The sequence below is a fragment of the Natrix helvetica genome (genome assembly GCF_964273705.1).
Source record: "Natrix helvetica genome assembly, chromosome: 6".
Taxonomy (NCBI): domain Eukaryota; kingdom Metazoa; phylum Chordata; class Lepidosauria; order Squamata; family Natricidae; genus Natrix; species Natrix helvetica.
In genome coordinates this window covers 1,523,808-1,543,163 of record NC_138553.1, presented here as the reverse complement: position 1 = coordinate 1,543,163, position 19,356 = coordinate 1,523,808, and the positions used below count along the sequence as shown (strand labels likewise).

At 53.1% G+C, this 19,356-nt stretch overlaps 2 protein-coding genes across 2 annotated transcripts; one reads left to right on the top strand and one right to left on the bottom strand.

Moving 5' to 3' along the window:
- The first annotated feature begins 374 nt into the window (after positions 1-374).
- On the top strand, positions 375-3,808 carry SCO2 (synthesis of cytochrome C oxidase 2). Its single transcript, XM_081956718.1, has 2 exons — positions 375-427; positions 2,273-3,808. The coding sequence occupies exon 2, from the start codon at positions 2,284-2,286 to the stop codon at positions 3,184-3,186; it is 903 nt and encodes a 300-aa protein (XP_081812844.1). The 5' UTR covers positions 375-427; positions 2,273-2,283; the 3' UTR covers positions 3,187-3,808.
- Positions 3,809-4,824: 1,016 nt separating this feature from the next.
- On the bottom strand, positions 4,825-19,317 carry NCAPH2 (non-SMC condensin II complex subunit H2). The gene is made up of 20 exons (XM_081958798.1): positions 19,120-19,317; positions 18,894-18,995; positions 18,122-18,177; positions 17,635-17,722; positions 16,543-16,614; positions 15,735-15,814; positions 15,474-15,628; positions 14,577-14,672; positions 13,487-13,608; positions 13,329-13,400; positions 11,785-11,851; positions 11,225-11,332; positions 10,469-10,522; positions 8,976-9,046; positions 8,167-8,269; positions 7,877-7,945; positions 7,481-7,536; positions 7,205-7,306; positions 6,241-6,390; positions 4,825-5,143 (listed from the first exon to the last, which is right to left on the bottom strand). The coding sequence occupies exons 1-20, from the start codon at positions 19,282-19,284 to the stop codon at positions 5,003-5,005; spliced, it is 1,929 nt and encodes a 642-aa protein (XP_081814924.1). The 5' UTR covers positions 19,285-19,317; the 3' UTR covers positions 4,825-5,002.
- Positions 19,318-19,356: the final 39 nt, after the last annotated feature.

The following is a 19,356-nucleotide window of genomic DNA, read 5'->3' as shown; positions in this document are numbered from 1 at the left end:
TAAGAGAACACTAAAGATTTAGAATTAGGCTGGAGAGACAAAAGTCGTGCAAAAAAAAGGCTGGGGAATTCTGGCAGTTGAAGTCCGCCAGGCTTATAGTTGCCAAGATTGGAGACCCCTGCTTGAGGCAATGCTGAGCCTTAATTTGAGGAGGGGGAGGGCTTCCCCAAATCCCCGGCTCCGACGACCCCTCCCTCGTCCTTTCGCTTGCAGGGCGAGCGCTTTTTCGCCCTCCTCCTTCAGCCGAAGCCGTTCCGCGCATCGCCTGGCTTTGCGCCCTGCGATCGAGCGCCCCCTGCCGGACTCTTTTGCAAGGCGCGGAAAGAAGCAGGAGGCGGCGCGGCGGAGAGCGGCTGACTCGTCGCGCATGCGCGGGAGGAGCGACTCTGCCCGGGCTCCCGGCATCTCTGAGCTGCGCGACACGGAAGTGAGTGAACGGGGAAAACACGTGTCTGGAGCGCGGGGGGAGGGGCGGGGGGCGCATGTATGGAATCCTGGGCTGCAATATGTCGCGCCTCCATTGCAAGCGGGCCGGGGAGGATAGGGTCGGGAGTGCAAGGCTGGAGGGGGAAGTCCAGGGGTCCTGTGCAGGCAAACACATGCTGGGGGGGAGGGTCGCGCAAGGGGGTCGCAGGATCGGGGCAGGGGAGGGGCGCTGGGGTCTCCCCCTCTCCCTTTTTGCAATAAGCATTTTTTTCACTTGCTGTAAAAACTTATTTCCTTATTTATACAGTAAGCAATATTTATATAATATTTAATAAGTAAGCCAGTAATGCATTATAAAATTTATATACAATAAATAAGCGCACTCGCGTGCCTACCGTCCCTGCCCTGCTCTTCCCATTTATTTGCACCCATTTTCTGTGTTCCTATTCCTGTTATCATTCACATGAGTGACAAACTAAATAAATAAGTAAATAATAAATTATAAAATTTATATACAATAAATAAGGGGCATGCATAAACCCACCAGTGTGCCTCACGTCCCTGTCCCACTGTCCCCATTTATTTCTACCCATTTCCTGTGTTGTTATTCCTGTTTATTCTTATTCCTGTTAACTTATACATAAGTGACAAACTAAATAAATAAATAAAACTTCATGTCTAGTTGAATGAAAAGAAGGACTAGGGGAGACATGATAGCAGTCTTCCAATATCTCAGGGGTTGCCACAAAGAAGAGGGAGTCAAGCTGTTCTCCAAAGCACCTGAGGGCAGGAAAAGAAGCAATGGGGTGGAAACTAATCAAGGAGAGAAGCAACTTAGAACTGAGGAGAAACTTCCTGACAGTGAGAACAATTAATCAGTGGAACAGAAGTTGCCTCCAGAAGTTGTGAATGCCCCAACACTGGAAGTCTTTAAGAAGAGATCAGACAATGGTTTATCTGGAATTGTATAGGGTTTCCTGCCTAAGCAGGGGGATGGACTAGAAGACCTCCAAGGCCCCTTCCAACTCTGCTATTGTATTACTTCCAGGAAGGAGTGCAAGCCACAGGAGCTCCAACCTCTGGGCCCCCTTAATTATTGGTGGGGGGGCTTCAGGGCAATGTGAGGTTGCTGGGACACCCCTTTCCCCCCAAGATCTCCGGGATCTGGGTCCGCACAACACTAACTCAGGGGATAAGAAGCCGCTCCACAGGGCTGTAGCGGACGCAGGTTCAGCCCGGTGACCCCCAAGGGGGGCAGATTTGGGGTTCCTCCCGGGTGTGACTTGCAAGCAAAACTGAATAGCATCCCCCCAAAATAGCGAGGGTTTCCCTTGAGCCCCTAAGTCGGGGCTGTCACTCCAAGTTTAGGAAAGTCCTGCAAAAGTTTGGCACCATCTTGCTCAATCTTGGCTGCTTGAAGATAAAACTTCAACTCCCAGAATTCCTTTTCAGGGGCTCCTCCCCACAGGGAGAATTCTGGGAGTTGAAGTCCACCCATCTTCAAGCAACCATGGATGAGAAATCCCGGAGTTTCCCACTGCATTGGATCAATCAATCAATCAGAATAAAGCTGGAAGGGACCTTGGAGGTCTTCTAGTCCAGGTCCCTGCTCAAGCAGGAGACCTCATACCATTCCAGACAAATTATCTGTCCAATCTCTTCTTAAAAACCTCCAGTGATGAAACACCCACAATTTCTGGTGGCAAGCTGTTCCACTGGGTAATTGTCCTCACTGTCAGGAAGTTTCTCCTTCATTCCAGCTTGCATTGTAAAGGAAAAGCGGCATTTTCGCGATCGGGAAATACAAACTGAATCCTCCAGTAATTCCTGCGTTTTGTCTTTCTAGAGCTTTGGGGCATGTTTCAGTACTGGGCCAGGCTGAGGCCTTGGCAGCTGGGAGCCAGCTCCGCCCTCTGGGGGAGGAGCCTGGCTGGCTGTCCCCGCCCACTTTCCCGCTGTCTAAGTCCCCTTGCTGCTTCTTCCCGCCACTCAGCCTGGCGGTCCTCTCCCTTCTGGAGGGTGAACAATTTCCGCCTCTCGGCTCCCGCTGGCCAGCCTGCTTTGACCCTCTGGAGATCCTCCTCCCAAGGCGGCTCTCAGGGGCCCCGACTGGAGCGCCAGTATCCCCTGAGGACCCGCCTGCTGGTGGTCTCCATCATAACCCTTCAGCTGGTGCTGGCCTGGCTGTACTTCCGGTCGGAGAAGGAGAAGCAGGAGAAACAGAAGCGCATCGAGGAGTTGAGGAAAGTGGCCGTCGGGCAAGGCAACTTCCAGTTGGTGGACCACACCGGGCGTCCTTGCTCCAAGGAGGACCTCAAAGGCAGCTGGATCCTTCTCTACTTCGGCTTTACTCACTGCCCGGATATCTGTCCGGAAGAGCTGGAGAAGATGAGTCGAGTGGTGAACATGTTGGATGCCGACCCCAAACTGCCCCGTCTCCAGCCAATCTTCATCACCGTGGACCCCGAGCGGGACACAGTGGAGGCCGTGGCCAAGTACGTGAAGGAGTTCCACCCGCGGCTGCGGGGGCTGACCGGCACACCTGACCAGGTGCGGGAGGCCGGCCAGTCTTACCGCGTCTACTATAGCACTGGCCCCAAAGACCAGGACGACGATTATCTGGTAGACCACACGGTCATCCTCTACCTGCTCAGTCCGGACGGGCTCTTCTTGGACTACTACAACCGCTACAAGACGGACGTGAAGGTCGCGGAGAGCATCCGGGGACACATGGCCACTTACAAGAGCCTCCTCGCCTGAGCAAGGAGGGAAGGTGGTGAGAGGACTGGGGGATGGGAGGGGCTTAGTTTGGGACGCTCTTGGCCCAAGGGGGAAGTGGTGTGTGTGTGTGTGTTTGCAGGCCTGCGTGCCGTTTTGGATGGCTGGTTGTGCGGGGATTATCAAGGTAACAATAATCAAACTCTGAAACGGTGTTTTCGTATCGTCTGCGTATTTGACCGGCGTTTCCCTTTTTAAACATTTGCATCTAGGCGGTCTTTGTATAACACAGCTAGTCCTTGAGTTACAACCGCAGTTGAGCCCAGCATTTCTGTGGCTAAGTGAGACACTCGTTCAGTGAGCTTTGCCTTGTTTTACAACCTTTCTTGTCGCAGTTGTTAAGTGAATCCCTGCAGTTCTTAGGTTATAGTCGCACGGCTGTAAAATGAATCCTGCTTCCCCTGTTGACTTGTCGGAAAGGGGATTGCATCTCACACACACACACACACACACACACAGAGGTCACTGCAACTGGCATAAATATGAGTCAGTTGACAAGTGTTGCAAAACACTGCAATGGTCGTAATTGTGAAAAACAGTCATAAGTCACCTTTTTTCAGTGGTGGTGTAACTTTGGTCACTAAACAAACTCTTGTAAGTACAATCAGTCTTTGAATTCCGACCAACTGAAAAAGGGGGCTCGGACGTCTTTTGGATTGGAGGGTCTGGTGGTTGGGTCCCTCCCCATGGTCACGTGACTGGATTTTGGGCACGGGGCAACACGGCTACTCCCGTGTTTTACGACGGTCATGCTGAAAACTTTGGCCGAACTGTTTCCCGTAGCAAACCATTAGACTCGCTTGAGGGCTGCTGCAAAACAGGTCATAAAATCAGGGCGGTCGTGTGGCCGACCCGTTTTACGACCTGGGACCACGGTCGTATGTTGAGGAGTACCTGAACACTCCTTTCAGAAGCTGCCTGGGGCTTTGTTTCAAACAACATCCTTCTTTGTTTTCACTCCCTTTCTTGCTTTTCCCATGTTTCTTTTTTCTGTTGTATTTTATACTTTGATAAAACTAATAAAAAGTGAAATCACAAAAAGGAAAGAAAAAGAGGAGGGGGGGGGCTGCCCCTTCTAACTGTGGAATTCTGGGAGTTGAAGTCCAGGCAACTTTTAAAAAGTTACTTAAAAGTTGACACAACCATTGAACCGTTTATCCAAGAGGCCCAGCTTGTTCCGGTGTCCGTCCCAAAACGCCCACATGGCTGAGTTTGGTTTCAGCAGCCATCCCCCCCCTCACTCCCCACCCCCAATAGCCAGGCGAAAGGGCTTCCTGGCCAAGGAACATGGGAATTGTAGTGCAGGCTCCTGGAAGGGCAACTGGTGGCGAAGGGCTGACTCCTACAGAGTGGCAAAGCAGGGATGGGGCAGGAGGTGCACAGAACACGTTGCGGGGGGGGGGGGCAAATGTTCACCCCCACCCACCCTTTTGGCTCTGAGGGTCCCATCTGGGTCTTGGTTGAGAGGGTTGAGGCTGGCTGAGGAATTCTGGGAGTTGAAGTCCACAGGTCTTAAGAGTTGCCAAGGTTGTAAACCCAAGCACTAGGAGACCCTTAAAAGGGGCTGGGGTCAAAAAGGAAGGCAAATTGCATCTCTACAAGGCACCTTTTATTGGGGGGTGGGGGGAAGCAGAAAGGCCCCACTGCTGAAATATTTTTTTGGGGGGGGGGAGAGGATATGTAGGGCAGGAGAAGCTATACAAGTTTCATACATTTACATACATGCAAATATATATAAATACATATGTACATATGTACACAAATACAGACACTGCGCAGAGAGGAGAGGAGGGAGATGTCACTGCTTGCTGAGAGAGGGAGCCGTGTATGTGTGGAAGCGCTGATGGGCCCTTTCCTGGGTCAAGAGGCGCAGCGCCATGGTGTCGACGGCTTCTTCCAGGCCTGGCCCTTGCGAGACTTCCACGGTGTAGTCGTTGGCCTGGAGGGAGACACAACGTTTCGGGGATGAAAGGGTGCAGTGTGGGGGGTCCTTGGTGCCCTCTGAGCTTGGGGGTTTTCTTGCAGACGTTTCATGACCCAACTAGGGAACATCACCAGGGCTAGAAGGGAGAGGGGTTGTGGAGTGGAGGAGGAAGAGGAGAAGGATTGTGGGGTCCTTGGTGCTCTCTGAGCTTGGGGTCGGGGGGGGGGGTTCTTGCAGTCATTTCATGACCTGTCTAGGGAACCCCATCAGTGCTTAGAAGCCTTCTAGTCCAATTCGTTTAACCCTGATGAAGTTACCTGGTTGGGTCATGAAACGTCTGCAAGAAAACCACCAAGCTCAGAGAGCCCCAAGGACCCCACAATTGTTCTCCTCCTCCTCCTTCCCCTCCCCTCTTCTGCTTCTCTTTCCCCTTCTTCTCCTGCACTTCCCAAACCCCACTCCCTTCTAGCCCTCATGATGTTACCTAGTTGGTTCATAAGACGTCTGCAAGAAAGCCACCAGGCCCAGAGACCACCGAGGACCCCTCAGTTCAGCCCAGAGCTAGAAATATTCACTTCTGTTGGTAGGATCCAATTTTCCAAAGGAAATTCTAGAATCGGAACCACCTGAGAGATCCAGGAGGCTCATCCCCCTCCTCAGGGAGCGTCTCCTGAAGCCGGGTTACTTAGCTTTGCACACGCAGAGATGGACTTCAAGTCCCACAACCCCCCCAGCCAGCCAGCTGCCCAGATTGAAAAATCGCTGCCCTAGAGCAGGGGGGGCTCCAAACCTGGCAACTTTTAAGACTTGTGGACTTCAGCTCCCAGAATTCCCCAGAGTGAGAATTGAACTCTGGGAGTTGAAGTCCACAGGTTTCAGTTGCCGGTTTTGGAGAGCCCTGCTCAGCAACAGATGTTCAACTATGCACAAAAGCCTCCCGTGTAGGGTGGCCCTCCCCTCTGTGGGGCAACGTGCCACACTGGCTGCCACCTTGCCCCAGTCATGAGGTTTCTTGCAGTTTTATCCCGCTGGTCCTGGTCTCTCCCTGTGGGGCAGCGGTCTGGCCTGGCTCCCCCTCCCTCCCGGCCCTTACGGGTTGCAGGCATCCTCACCAGCTGCAGGGAGGCCAACATGGCCCGGCAGACCTCAAAGGCCGGCTGCCCTGCCAGCAGGCTGGCAAACGAATGCCACTCGCCCACCCGGCTGAACCGGGACACCAGCTGGTCTCCGTAGCTGTGGATGTCGAAGGCAGCGCGGGCTTCCTGTGCAAGGAGAAGGGAGCGTTGGATGCTGAAGGCCCCGTAGCCCCCCAGCACTTCAGGCTTCTGTGCGGCTTCACAGCCCCTCCCTAAGCGGTTGACAGCCTCAGCCTCTGCCCCCCCCCCCAAGAATCTGGGTCCCTGTTTTACCGAGCCCGGAAGGACGGAAGGCTGAGTCAACCTTGAGCCGGTCAGAACTGCTGCCAATGGGAATGCAGGATTAGGCTGCAATGCTGCATTCTAACCATTGAGCCATCTCAGTCACCTTCCTTCCTTCCTTTTTTCCTTCCTTCCCAAATCATCTTCTTTCTTACCTCCCTTTTTCCTTCTTTTCCTTCCTTCTCAGTCATCTCCCTCACTTTTTTCCTTCCTTCCCAAACCATCTTCCTTCCTTCCATTTTCCTTCCTTCCTTCCCAAATCATCTTCCTTCCTTCTCAATCATCTTCCTTCCTTCTTTCTTAATCATCTTCCTTCCTTCCTCACTGTTTTCCTTCCTTCTTTCCTTCTCAATCATCTTCCTTCCTTCTCTCTTTCTTAATCATCTTCCTTCCTTCCTCAATTTTTCCTTCCTTCTTTCCTTCCCAAATCAACATCTTTCCTACCTCCCCTTTATCCTTCTTTTCCTTCCTTCTCAATCATCTTCCTTCCTTACTCTTTTTCCTTCTCTCTTTTCCTTCCTTAGCAATATCACTTAGACTTATAGACCACTTCATGGTGCTTTGCATCGTCCTAAGCACAGCACCAGCAAGCTCCTCTACCCCTTGACCCTTGGGCGTGTGTGGGTGTGGCTGGTGTCCTCTCTGTCCCGGACCTCACCTGTTCCTCCAGCTGTGGGCCCATCGTCTCCTCCCAGTCGCGGACCCGCCGGGACAGCACCGTCTCTCGGGCGTACTTCTGAGAGTGGGCCATGAAGAGCTCCTGGAACCAGCAGGGAGAAAGGGAGCGTCTCTCACGGGGAAGGGAAGGGACCGGCCGGCTGGCCCAGCCTCGCTTGGAGCCTTTGGGGAAAGGAAGGGGAGGCAGCCATCCATCCCTCGGGGAGAATGGTGTTCCACAAAGAAACAAAAGAAAATCTAAGTTGGCTTTTCGTACCACGTTCCTGCTGACCAGCTCCTCGTAGCTCAGGGAAGAGGGGATTCCACCAGGATCTGAAAGCAAAGGGAGAAATTGAGGGGGTCCCTCCCAGTTTCCCCTGAGGAATCTCTGCGCCTCTTCTTTCTTTTCCCAGCCCAGAAGGTGGGTGGATGGGTGGATGGGTGGGAGGTTGACTGGATGGAAGGATGGGTAGATGGATGGGCAGTTGTATCAGGATGATTGGAAGAATGGATGGATGGTTAGATGGAACGATGGATGGATAGTTGGATGGATGGGTAGATGGAACGATGGATGGATAGTTGGATGGATGGGTAGATGGGTGGATGATTGAATGGAAAGATGGGTGGATGGATGCCCTGGGTATAGGAAGGGGCCCATTTGCCCAGCCGTTACCTGACACGCCACCTGGCATCCCTTCGGAGGCTTCCAGTGGGGGGATCTCCTCATCCGCCACAAAGTCCTCTGTGAAAGCAGAAGATGCTCCGGCCAAACCAGACCCAGTACGGTCCTCAACTTACAACCATTCGTTTAGCGACCGTTCAGCGTTACACTGACTGAACTGAAAAAAGCGACTTACGGCCATTCCTCACACTTACATCCCAGGTCGTGATCAAAATGCAGGTGCTTGGCAAGGAGAGAGGGCTGCCCCCTGGCCCAGCCACCGGGCAGCGCGGGAGACGTACCTGGCCCATCGTCGTCAGCAGCCGCAGCGTCAAAGTTCTCCTCATCCTCCCGGTCCGTCTCCAGAGCGCCAGGCTCTCCCAACTGCAACTCCAGGCACAGGCCCTGGTTCAAGGGGGGGGGGGGGGGGGAAGGAGGCCATCCTGATCTCGCTTTGGCCTAAGATCAGGACTGTTTTTCTTTGACCTAGGAGGCCTCCGGGCCACAGCCAGGAGGGAGCGAAGCCCTGGCTTCTACACAGTGAAGAGGGGGCTGGCTGCTGGGTTTGAAAAGAGGCTGCTTTAGCATCCCATCATACAAGAAGATCTGCAGCTCAGGGCTGAACTGAGCTGGCTGGCTTTCTTGCAGACGTTTGATGACCCAGCTAGGGAACATCATCAGTGTTAGAAGGGAGAGGGGGGTTGTGGAGTGGAGGAGAAAGAGAAGGATTGTGGGGTCCTTGGGGCTCTCTGAGCTTGGTTTTTTTTCCTTCTTGCAAACGTTTCATGACCCAGCTAGGGAACAACATCAGGGCTAGAAGGGAGAGGGGGTTGCTTTCTGTTACTTCGCCCTGCTATTTGGGGGTAAGGGAGAGTTCCTTCCTTCCTTCATTCCTTCCTTTGCTAGGCAGCCCTTGGTGCTCTCTGAGCTTGGTGGGTTTCTTGCCGACGTTTCATGACCCAACTAGGAAACATCATCCAATTGTAAAGGCCCTTACAGCTAGAAGGAAACCTGAGCGTCTAAGCCAGAGAGGCGGAATGAATGAATGAATGAATGAATGAAGGAAGGAAGGAAGGAAGGAAGGAAGGAGCCGCTCTGCCTCCACACTCACCATCCTCTTCTGCAGCCTCCTCTGGGCCGCCAGGCGCTCCTTCATGTTCCTCCAATACAGGACCTCCAGGTCTGCTCAGGAATGAAAGAAGCTCTGCATTTGTTTCTTCAATTTCCCACACCGCCCATCGCACCAAAGTGACTCTGGGTGGCTTGTAACATCCTGATAAAACCCTGCAAATGGAGGACTCCAGGCACAGATTAAAAGCAGAATTCAGCACCTATGAAACCGGAGTCAAATATCCAAAGGCTGCTGGTGTACTGGTTAAAGCTCCCAGGTTAGAAAGCAGGAGAATTCTAGTCCCACCTTAGGCCCAAAAGCCAGCTAGGTGACTTCGGGCCAATCACCAGGAGACGGTGAGTTCTAGTCCCAACTTAGACCTGAAGGCTACCGTATTTCTTGGCGTGTAAGACACACTTTTCCCTCAAAAAAGAGGCTGAAAATCTGGGTGCAGCTTATACACGGAATGCAGCATTTTTGCCCTCCCGAAGCCCCCCCCCATCACCAAATGGACACGCAGAGGGTTTGGGAGGCTTGCAAAGTGCTCCTGGGGGCTGGGGAGGGCACAAATGGGCGAAAACCAGCCCGTTTTTTGCTCAATTTTACCCCCCCCCCAGCCCCCAGGACCAATCTATAAGCTTCCTAATGCCTTTTTGGATGAAAAACAGGCCGTTTTTTTGCTCCCCCCCCCCCCCCCCCGAGCACTCTACAAGCCTCCCAAGGGCTATTCATGCCCTTTAAAAAAAAAACAAAAAAACAGGCCCGTTTTCATGAAAAACAAGCAGTTTTGGGGAGGTTTGCAGCATGGAAAAACATTTTTTTAAAAAAATTTGCTTCTTCAAAATCTTGGTGCATCTTATACTCCAAAAAATACGGTAGTTAGTTGACTGGTTCAATCACAAGGAGGCCGTGAGTTCTAGTCCCGCCTAAGCCATGAATGGCAGCTGACTGACTTTGGACCAATCACCAGGAGGCGGTGAGTTCTAGTCCCGCCTAAGCCATGAATGGCAGCTGACTGACTTTGGACCAATCACCAGGAGGCGGTGAGTTCCAGTCCCGCTTTAGGCATGAGAGCCAATTGAGTGACTTTGGGGCCAACCCTCTTTCTCTCAATCCAGCCCACCTCACAGGGTTGTTGTTGCTGCTGCTGTGGGGCAAGTAGGAAGAGGAAAGTGTGTTGGATAGGTTTTTGCCACCTTGAGCTAGTTATAAAAGCAATAAAGGTGGGATACAAATAAATAAATGCAAAATTAAGGAGGTGAACCCGGCAGCTGGAATGTCCTGGAGCGAAGGTCCACCAGTGATGGCAGCATTGGGGCCCCTCAGAATTAGGCCCCTCCTGGCCCCCAGCTCCCTCTGCCCCCCCCCCACATCGGTCAGTGCCGCTACCTGTGGGGGAGCCCTGCAGGAATCGGGGGGCCCTGCCTGCTGCTTCCCCAGCCCCACACAAAGCCAGCTGGGGATCCTCTTTCCCCACAACTCGCCCCACTCACCAGCAAACGTGGAGCTTCTCCTGCGGCTCCTTTGGCTGTCCCCTTGGTTCAGCTCTGGAAAGCAAGGAAGCCTCTCAGGCAGGGGGTGGGGGTACAAGAGGCTTTGGGGGGGGCACGGCATCCCTTCGGCCTCCTCCCTCCCCCCCAGCCGTTCGGATCCCCCCCCCTTTCCAAGGTCAGAAGCGATGCCAAAGGGGAGGGAAGGCAGGGAGGGCTCCAGTCCCCAGAAGAATACACACGCAATATACATACATACATACATATACACACACACAAAATATATTGTGCTTCCCACAAATAAGACCAGGCCTTATATTATTTTTTGCCCCAAAAGATGGCTTATTTTCCGGTTGGGTCTTATTTTGGGGGAAACAGGGCAAACACACCGAAGCATTACAATAATCTTTGAATCCCTGCTAACCATTTTTTACAGCTAGTCCTCAACATATGCCTGCTTAAAGCCATACTCAAAGGTGTGACCTACCTGCAGAGGGGGGGGGGTTATATCCTGATTCTGATGGTCATCCTGTACCTGAGCTCAGGTGACTGGACTTCAAATGCTCAACAACACAGCCCCCATTTACAGCCGTGGGTAGCACCCTGCAATCACCTACCCCGTGGCTTATGACGGTTTGGCCCGAAAACTGGACATTCCTTCCAAAATCTGCGTTGTTGCTTTTTAAAAGATAGGGAGGGCAAGGGCAGGGCTGCCCCCGGAGCTGGTGGGCGACATCATCCCAAGCCGAGGGCACTCACCGGAGGACGAAAACCACGACACGAAATCTTCCAGCTTACAGGATGGGCGTTTCTTGCGTTTGGCGCCAGACAAATCCTCCAGGCCACGGGGCACAGTGAAGGGTCTTCCTGGAGAGGGAAAAGCGTGGGCGGGACCCCCTGTTGCTCCATCCGGGCCGAGGCAGGTTAGCCCGCCTCTCTTAAGGGCAGAGGCTGCAGGGAGGATTCCTCCCGAGGTCAAGTCTGCCCGGTCTGGTTCCATCAGCTCAAGATGTCAAGAAGATCGTGAGAAAGACTCACACAGGGTTGGGAACACCCCCTCCCCCATTAGAGCCCAACCTGCCCTCATGCCTTGGACTACAACTCCCATAACTTTCACTTGGCAGGGGAGCGGTGGTCCACACGCCGGGTGTTGTCCACGGATCGTGGTCAAAGAATCAAGACGGAGCCAATACAACTTGACTTTCTGACCACTCCCGGAGGACAACCCTGACCTGCTCTCCCGGAGAGGCTTCAAGGGCTGAAGGTGCTGGGTTCAAGTCCCTCCCCACCCCACCCTGATGGGCCTTGGGGATCCGCACCTTTCTTGAAGGGTTTGTCTTCCGAGGAGCTGAAGGGGTCGAGGCTGCGCCAGGGGTCCCACGTGTCCTGGAAGAGAAAGGAAGCAGCTGACGGGCCTTGCATCCAGACGGCGAGGGCCCCCAGGGGCGTCAGAACTGGGCCTTGGCACCCCAAAGGAGCCCCATCCAGCTAGTCTAGTGGAGAGAAGGACCAGGGGGTGACATGATAGCAATCTTCCAGTATTTGAAGGGCTTCCCCAAAGAAGAGGAGAGGCTCAGCCTATTCTTGTCCTGAAGGACAAGAAGCAACGGATGGAAACTCATCAAGATGAGAAGCAACCTCGTAAGAGTGGAAAAAACGAAGAGGGAAGTGTAATTAAAAAAAATAAAATAGAACACGCAGAGATGGATAGATTTGAGACTCAAAATAAAAGAGAAGGAAGAAACTGAGTATTTTTTTTAACATGGGATTTGTTTCACCAACTCCGTTAATAGAAACAGAAGTTAGAAACTCCAAAGTTTAAGAGAAGGATTAACTGCACCATGAAGGCTTATTAGGATGGATAAGCAAACGTTATTATCATTGGGTGATTATCATCAATGCTATGAATATTAGCGTTATTATTTTTCAAAATTAATTGTCCCCAGACAACACACTGTGTATGCGGATATTGATTTTTTTATGTATTGTAAAGAAAAATGTGTGTGTGTGTTGTGTGTGTATCTAGAAGTTGTGGGTGCTTCATCATGGCATAGGGTCTCCTGCGTGAGAGGGGGCTGGCCTAGAAGACCTCGAAGGTCCCTTCCAGCTCTAATCTCAGCCTGGCACATCTGGAAGCTTCTCTAGTGCAGTGTTTCTCAACCTGGTGACTTTAAGTCCTGTGGACTTCAACTCTCAGAATTCCTCAGCCAGGGGCCTCCAAACACGGCAACCTTTAAGACCTGTGGACTTCAACTCCCAGAATTCCTTAGCCAGCTGGCTGGGGGATTCTGGGAGTTGAAGTCCACAGGACTTAAAGTAGCCCAGGTTGAGAAACATTGCTCTAAGCAGAGGGGGAAAAGCTAAACTTCAGGGGTTACGAACAGTGAGAGACCTTTTGCTACAAACTGCCAGGCTAAGATAGGTTCGTTTAGTGACCGTTCAGAGTTACAACAGCACTGAAAAAGTGACTTATGGCCACTTTTCACACTTACAACTGTTGCACATTCTCCGTTGTCACGTCACCCAAATTCAACATTCGCACACTTGGCAACCGACTCACATTGATGACGTCCAGCCGTGTCCCGGGCGATTCCCCCTTTTGGCGAACTTTCTGACAAAGTTTGTGGGGGAAGCTGGATTCCCTTAACAACCATGTGACTCACTTAACGACTGCAGGAATCCTTTTCCCCACCATGGCAAGGAAGGTCATAAAACGGGGCAGGACACGCTTCCCAAATGTCTTCTCTTAGCAACAGAAATGTGGGTCTCCATTGCAGTCATAATGCCGAGGACTGCCTCGGTCGAAAGGCTCTAGGGCGCACCATTGGCAAAACGGGGGTTGTTGTACGGGGCTGCTCCTTACCTTGAGGTGGGGATTGACATCCAGGGCAGGGGGTCTCTCCCGCAATGCGTACCCTTTGCTCCGGGGGGCGCTCTAGGAGACAGAGAAAGGGGGAGGGGCGTCTCATCTCCGGATGGTACCAAAAAGCGCCCCCTGGCCGCCCTCCTGCCTCCGAGTACCGTCTGATGTGCGATGTGTTCCTCTGCTGCGGCCTGGGTGACCTCCTGACCTTCCTCTGGGATGTCTGGCAGGAAGTCCCCACCGCCATCTTCATGGTCGTCCGTTGGGTTGGCTGCACCTGCTGGGAGGGTCCCGGGGGAGGAAAGGGAGCGAGAACGAAAGAGTTCAGCCCGCAGAGCCCAGGGGGGCTTCCTGGGGCTGCAGTGGGCGGGAGGAAGAGGTAGAACCAAGACGATAAAAGAAACTGCTGAACCTGGGGCGTAACTGTGAGAATGCACCTCAGGCAAGACCCTCCTAGGAGGGAGGGGGCCTGCCGCCTCTTTATATGCACTGAGGATGTTCCCTAGTTGGGTCACGAAACGTCTGCAAGGAAACAATCCAACTCAGAGAGCACCAAGGACCTCACAGTCCTCCTCCCCTCGCTCCACTAATCCCACTCCCTTCCAGCACTGATGATGCTACCTAGTTGGGTCATGAAACGTCTGCAAGAAAGCCACCAGGCTCAGAGCACCCATGAAACATACGCTGGTCATTCCCCTCCTCCTCCTCCTCCTCCTCCTCTCCCTACCCCTCTTCCCTTCCAGCACTGATGATGTTCCCTATATGGGCACACAGGACCCCCCCTCCAGTCCTCCTCTTCCTTCATTTTCCTCCCTTTCGTTCCTTCTTGTGCTCCTTCTTCCCCTCCTCCTCTCCACAAACCGCCCCTCCCTTCCAGCCCTGATGATGTTCCCTAGTTGGGTCATGAAAGGTCTTCAAGAAAACCAGCAGGCCCAGAGAGCATCGAGGACCCCACAGTTCAACATTCAGCTTCAAAGATTCTATCGGTTAACCGAAACGACTCCTCCATCCAGGGCATCAGCCTGTAGACACCCCCCCCCCCCAAGCTGGCTCTAACGTCTCACAAACTGCCCACAGGGCCTGCAAAGCGAGAGACGACCTACGAAAGGCTTTGAAGGCGGTGAGCTTAGCTACGTGATTTGAGCTGGCATCGCCCTTCCCAGCAGGGGTTTTCTATCGGCCCCTCTCCTAATCCCACTTCCCTGAACCTTCATTTTCCCTCCAATCCACTGAGCCCCTGTGACTCACTTCCTTCTCCAGAGAAGTCCAGAGCGAGAACGGGGGTCTCGCACCCGCTGACCTCCATGGGCATGGCGCCAGCTGTGGGAGCCAGGCTCTGAACACCTGCGCAGAAGCAAAACGTGCGTGTGAGCACACCTAACACGCCTCCGCTGCCGATCGGCTGGTTTCACGTGGCAGCCCATGAAAAGAAGGGGTCCCGGGTGTACCAATCCAATTGTCTTTATGGGGGGCAAATCTTTTGCAGGCAGGGAAGCTAGGAGCTGCGTTTGCTGCTTTTCTTAAATTTCTACCCGGTTCCTGACAGACCGCATTCTTAAAAGAAAATAATAAAGGAAAAAAAGAAAATAATAAACAAGAAAATAAAATTAAATATAAAATTACAAACAAACAAAAATAAACAAAATAATAAAATGAAAATAAGTCAAGTTAAAAGTAAAGATAAAGATAAAATGCTAAAATTAATTAGTTGAATGAAATTAAAAAGTTAAGTAAAATTTAAAAATAAAATCAAACACAGAACAGTGAAATAAAAATGATTTAAATCAAGGCTGAGCAAAATTAAAAATTAAACTAAACCAAACGAAATAACCCCCCCCCCCAAAAAAATCAAAATGAAACAAAAGCAAAATTGAAAACAAAGCAAAATCAAACCAAATTAAATTGAAAACAAATGCAATGTAAGAGTGAATGATTAAAAGATAAAAGTAAAACAAACTTAAAAGATAAAATCGAAGTAAGATCAGACAAAATTAACACTAGAACGAAACCAAAACTAAACTAAGCTGAAACAAAGGGGAAAAAAAAATAAAACCAAGAAATCCGAAATAAGCCGTGCAAAAGCATCCCGATGGAAAGCATGAGCTCAATTTCAAAAGGAGGCCCAGAGGGTGAGCCCAGCTGTACCGTTGCGTTGGCCCTGGCCCCATCCGCCGTCCCTGCCCTCCTGGCACTGGGTGGGCGAGAGGCCTGCCAGTTCCAGGACGAAGAGCCCGTTGTGGTGGGGAGTGCAGGTATTCATCCGGAAGTCCTTCCTGCTGGCCAGCAGCTCTCCCTTCCGGCTGCAAGGAACAGGAGCCCAGGTCAGCCGGAGAAGGCCAGCGAACGCCGCCCCTCGCACCCCAGGGGCTGGAGAAGGGGGTGGGGGACCCCGTGGGAGCCTCTTACCTAAAGAGGGGGTTGTCCTTCTTTTCCGACTCTTCGGGGGGAACCAGGGCCATGGGGGTCAAGGGCACAACGGGAACCGTCTGCAAAGGCAGTAGAGAAGTTACCAGAGTGGGAGAAGGGGGGGGGAAAGGGGGGGCGTGGGAAGGGTGCTGGGGGTCGGGGGTTGGGGGGTTGGGGAAGGCTCCCCTGCTCTGCTGAGTCCTGGCTGTGGGGCAGGAGGGGTTCAGGTAGACTTCCACTCACAACTATTCATTTATAGTCACCAAAGTTACAGCCACACTGAAAACAAAAAGTGACTTAGGACCGTTTTTTCATACTTATGACTGCTGAGCGATGACCACATTGGAGCCCAAAATTGGTTTTGCCCCATTTCGTGACCTTTCTTGCAACAGTTGTTAAATGAATCACTACAGTTGTAAACTCAGTAACACGGTCGTTAAGCGAATCCGGCTTCCCCGTTGACTTTGCATGGTGGAAGGTCGCAAAAGGGGAACACGTGACCATGGGACACTGCGACCGTCATAAATACGAGCCAACTGCCTAGTGCCTGAAATTAAATCACGTGACCACGGGGATGCTGCAAGGGTCATAAGTGTGAAAAAAAACGGTCATAAGTCACTTTTCCCAGGGCTGCTGTAACTTCAAATGGGCACGAAGCGCATGGCTGTAAGTTGAGGACTTCCCGTAAAGTTGCAAAGGTGTGTGTGTGGTGGGAGGGGGGGGTTGTGTGCAGACCTGGGAGCAAAGCTTCCTTAGGCACCCTGCCCTTACTCCTAAGCTACCAGAGGGGAGCTGGGGAGCCACTAACGTTGTGTTGTTGGTCGTCTCTCAGGTCCATGTTGGCTCTGCTGGCCTGCTGGATGTCATCCAAGGAGAGGAACTGCGGGGAGAGAGAGAGGGAGGGAGGGAGGGAGGGAGAGGGAGACACTCCATCAGAAGGGAAACCAAAAGAGCCGTCTGCCCCTGCCTTGGCTGGACAGAATGTATTTTAATCAAATGCTTTTGGAGTAAAAATCTAAAGATAGTTTGCTATTTAAGATACATTCATAATTCAGTTTATTCAGCGTGAAACGGAGCTTTGTTATGTAGCATGAGGAGGCTGTTTATTCTCCTACAGCAGTGATGGCGAACCTATGGCACACGTGCCACAGGTGGCATGCGGAGCCATTTGTCAGGGCACGCGAGGCGCTGCCCTGTCAGCTGGCCAGCGCGCATTTAAAGCCATTTTTCACCCTCCCCAGACTCCTGTAGAGCCTGGAGAGGGCAAAAACAGCCTCCCCCGCCCCCCGGAGGCGTCAGGGAAGCCTTCGGAACGCTCAAAACGACCCTCCGAGCAAACAGGAAGTGCAGGAGAGGCTGTTTTTGCCCTCTCCAGGCTCCTATAAAGCCTCTGGAGCCTGGGGAGGGCGAAAAAAGCATGTAAAAATGGGGGGGGGGGAAGCGCCTGTAGTGCGTGCATGCGCACTGTGGGTCACGCATTGCATTATGGGTGTGGCACGCATGCACGCACACGACCCTCCTGCGCTCCCCCCACTTAATGGCACGTGAGCCAAAAAGGTTTGCCATCGCTGTGCTACAGTATATTGGGACTGTCGGTGAGTCAACTGCTGGCCAGAGGAGGAGCCGTTGCGGGAGAGAGATGACAGCTACTCCTTAAAAATTATGATTTACTAGAGATTTAAATCACAATTTAAACCGACTTGAATTAAATCAAATCCTCCCTGGCAACCGCTTTGGCAAAACGGAGGAAATGAGACTTCCTGTGGCGCAGTAAAACTTTGAACGCAGAGCTGGGATCCACCTGGCGCCCTGAAGCTAGTGAGCGTCTCACAAGGGCCAAAGGAGGCATTTTATGGCCATGATTTGCTGTGGTTGTTGGATCCAACACCCAGGGGCTCACCTCTTCTTCCTCTGCCGCGGCTCCTGGTCCGGCACTGACATCCCCATCAGTCCCATCCGCTCCGACCGACGTGGGCTGCTTCTCCCGCCTGAGTTGTAAGAAGAATTACGACAGAGAGCCACAGAAGGGAAACGAGCAGAGTTTATTTCAGAAAAGGCAGGCGGTCCTCAAATTACAACCGTCATAGAACCTCACCATTACTGCAACTGATTATATGACTTTTGCAGCTGTCGTTAAGTGAGTGCAGTGGTTGTTAAGCAAACACATTACTGGAAGGGATTGTTCCCCTTTTCCTTCCTTCCTTTTTTCTTTCTGTCCTCTCCTTTTTCCCTATCACCCCTCCCCACCTGGTTATCCCCTTTTTCTTTCCTTCCTTCTTCCCTTTTTTCCCTTTCCCTTCCTTCCTCCCTTGCTTTCTTCCCTTCCTTCCTCTTTTCCTATGCCTCCCTTTCTCCCTCCCCCTCTTCCCAAGGAGGGGCTTACTCACTTCTTACTGGAGATAAAATCGAGGGCTTGGTAGACTAGTGTGTAAAGATACTCCACCTGGGAAAACAAATGCAATAGATCAGAGAATGAAATGGAGAATAATCTCCAGAGTCCTTTCCCCCACCTGGCCATCCTCCCCAGGTGCCCCCTCAGGCACCCCTCTCACCCCCTACAGGAACAACCTCCTATCCCCCCCCCACCTGGCTATCCCCATCCCCTCATGGGGCACTCCCCTAACCCCCCTTCCAGATCATTTCCCCAGGTATCTCCCCTTAGCAACCCCTTTCTCCCCTATGGGGCCATCCTCTTGCCCCCTTACCTGGCCACCCTCTACCCCCCATGGGTCCATCCTCTGTCCCTTCCCCCACACTTACTGACCCCTCTTGCCTCCTGTGGAGTCCTCCTATTCCCCCCCCCCCCGACACACCACTTCTCCTCCCCCCACCGCCACCCCCCAGAGTTCCCCCCCTCATCCCCCCATGGCCATCCCACCCAATGGATCCATCCTCCTTCCCCCCCCATGGGGCCCCCTGGCAGAGACTTCCCCCTGCCCCCTTAGCCACCCCCCTCTCCCCCTATGGGTCCACCCTCTTGCCCCCCCCCCGTACCTGGCTACCCCCCCCACGGGTGCATCCTCTGTCCCTTCCCCCATGACGCCCTCCCATGTCCCCCTGGCAGACCGCTTGCCCCCCCCCACCTGGCCATCTCCAAGACCTCCCCCCCGGAAGCCCCTCCCCCAGGCCACGCCCTTCCCCTCCCCCCCCCCCGCTCACCTTCTTGCTGTAGATGCAGGCGGATCCCTGGATGAGCAGCGCCGCCTCGATGAAGTTCATGGTGGTCTTGCCGCCGTCGAAGGAGATGCAGATCTGGTCCAGCTGCAGAGAGGGAAGGAGGGAAGCGGAGGAGGCGGCGGCGGGGCGGTCACAATCCAGGCTTCCTCGCGGGGTCGTTGTGCGAGGACTCCCCTCCCCCACCCCCTTTCGCCCCTCCCGCTCTTACCTCCTCCAGGTACTCCCCCAGCTGCGAGGCCACGTCCACCTCCCAGTTCTTGGTCAGGTCCCGGATGGGCTGCAGGAAGTGCTGGAAGCGAGACTCCGCGTCCTCCATGGCGGCGGCGGCCGAGGCGGCAGCCGTTTTGCTTTTCCCGCCCGGCCCTGACGCCATCGGCGCGCGACACGGAGGGGCGGTGACGTCACGAGCTGTCCGGCCAACTCGCGGGCGACGCTGGTGGCGTCA

Excerpts from the sequence above, each read along its gene's own strand:
- SCO2 (XM_081956718.1), top strand. The coding sequence starts at position 2,284 with ATGTTTCAGTACTGGGCCAGGCTGAGGCCTTGGCAGCTGGGAGCCAGC.
- NCAPH2 (XM_081958798.1), bottom strand. The coding sequence starts at position 19,284 with ATGGCGTCAGGGCCGGGCGGGAAAAGCAAAACGGCTGCCGCCTCGGCC. Across the intron at positions 10,523-11,224 it reads GTCGTGGTTTTCGTCCTCCG|AGCTGAACCAAGGGGACAGC; the intron begins GTGAGTGCCCTC and ends CTTGCTTTCCAG. Across the intron at positions 7,537-7,876 it reads GATGCCAGGTGGCGTGTCAG|ATCCTGGTGGAATCCCCTCT; the intron begins GTAACGGCTGGG and ends CTTTGCTTTCAG.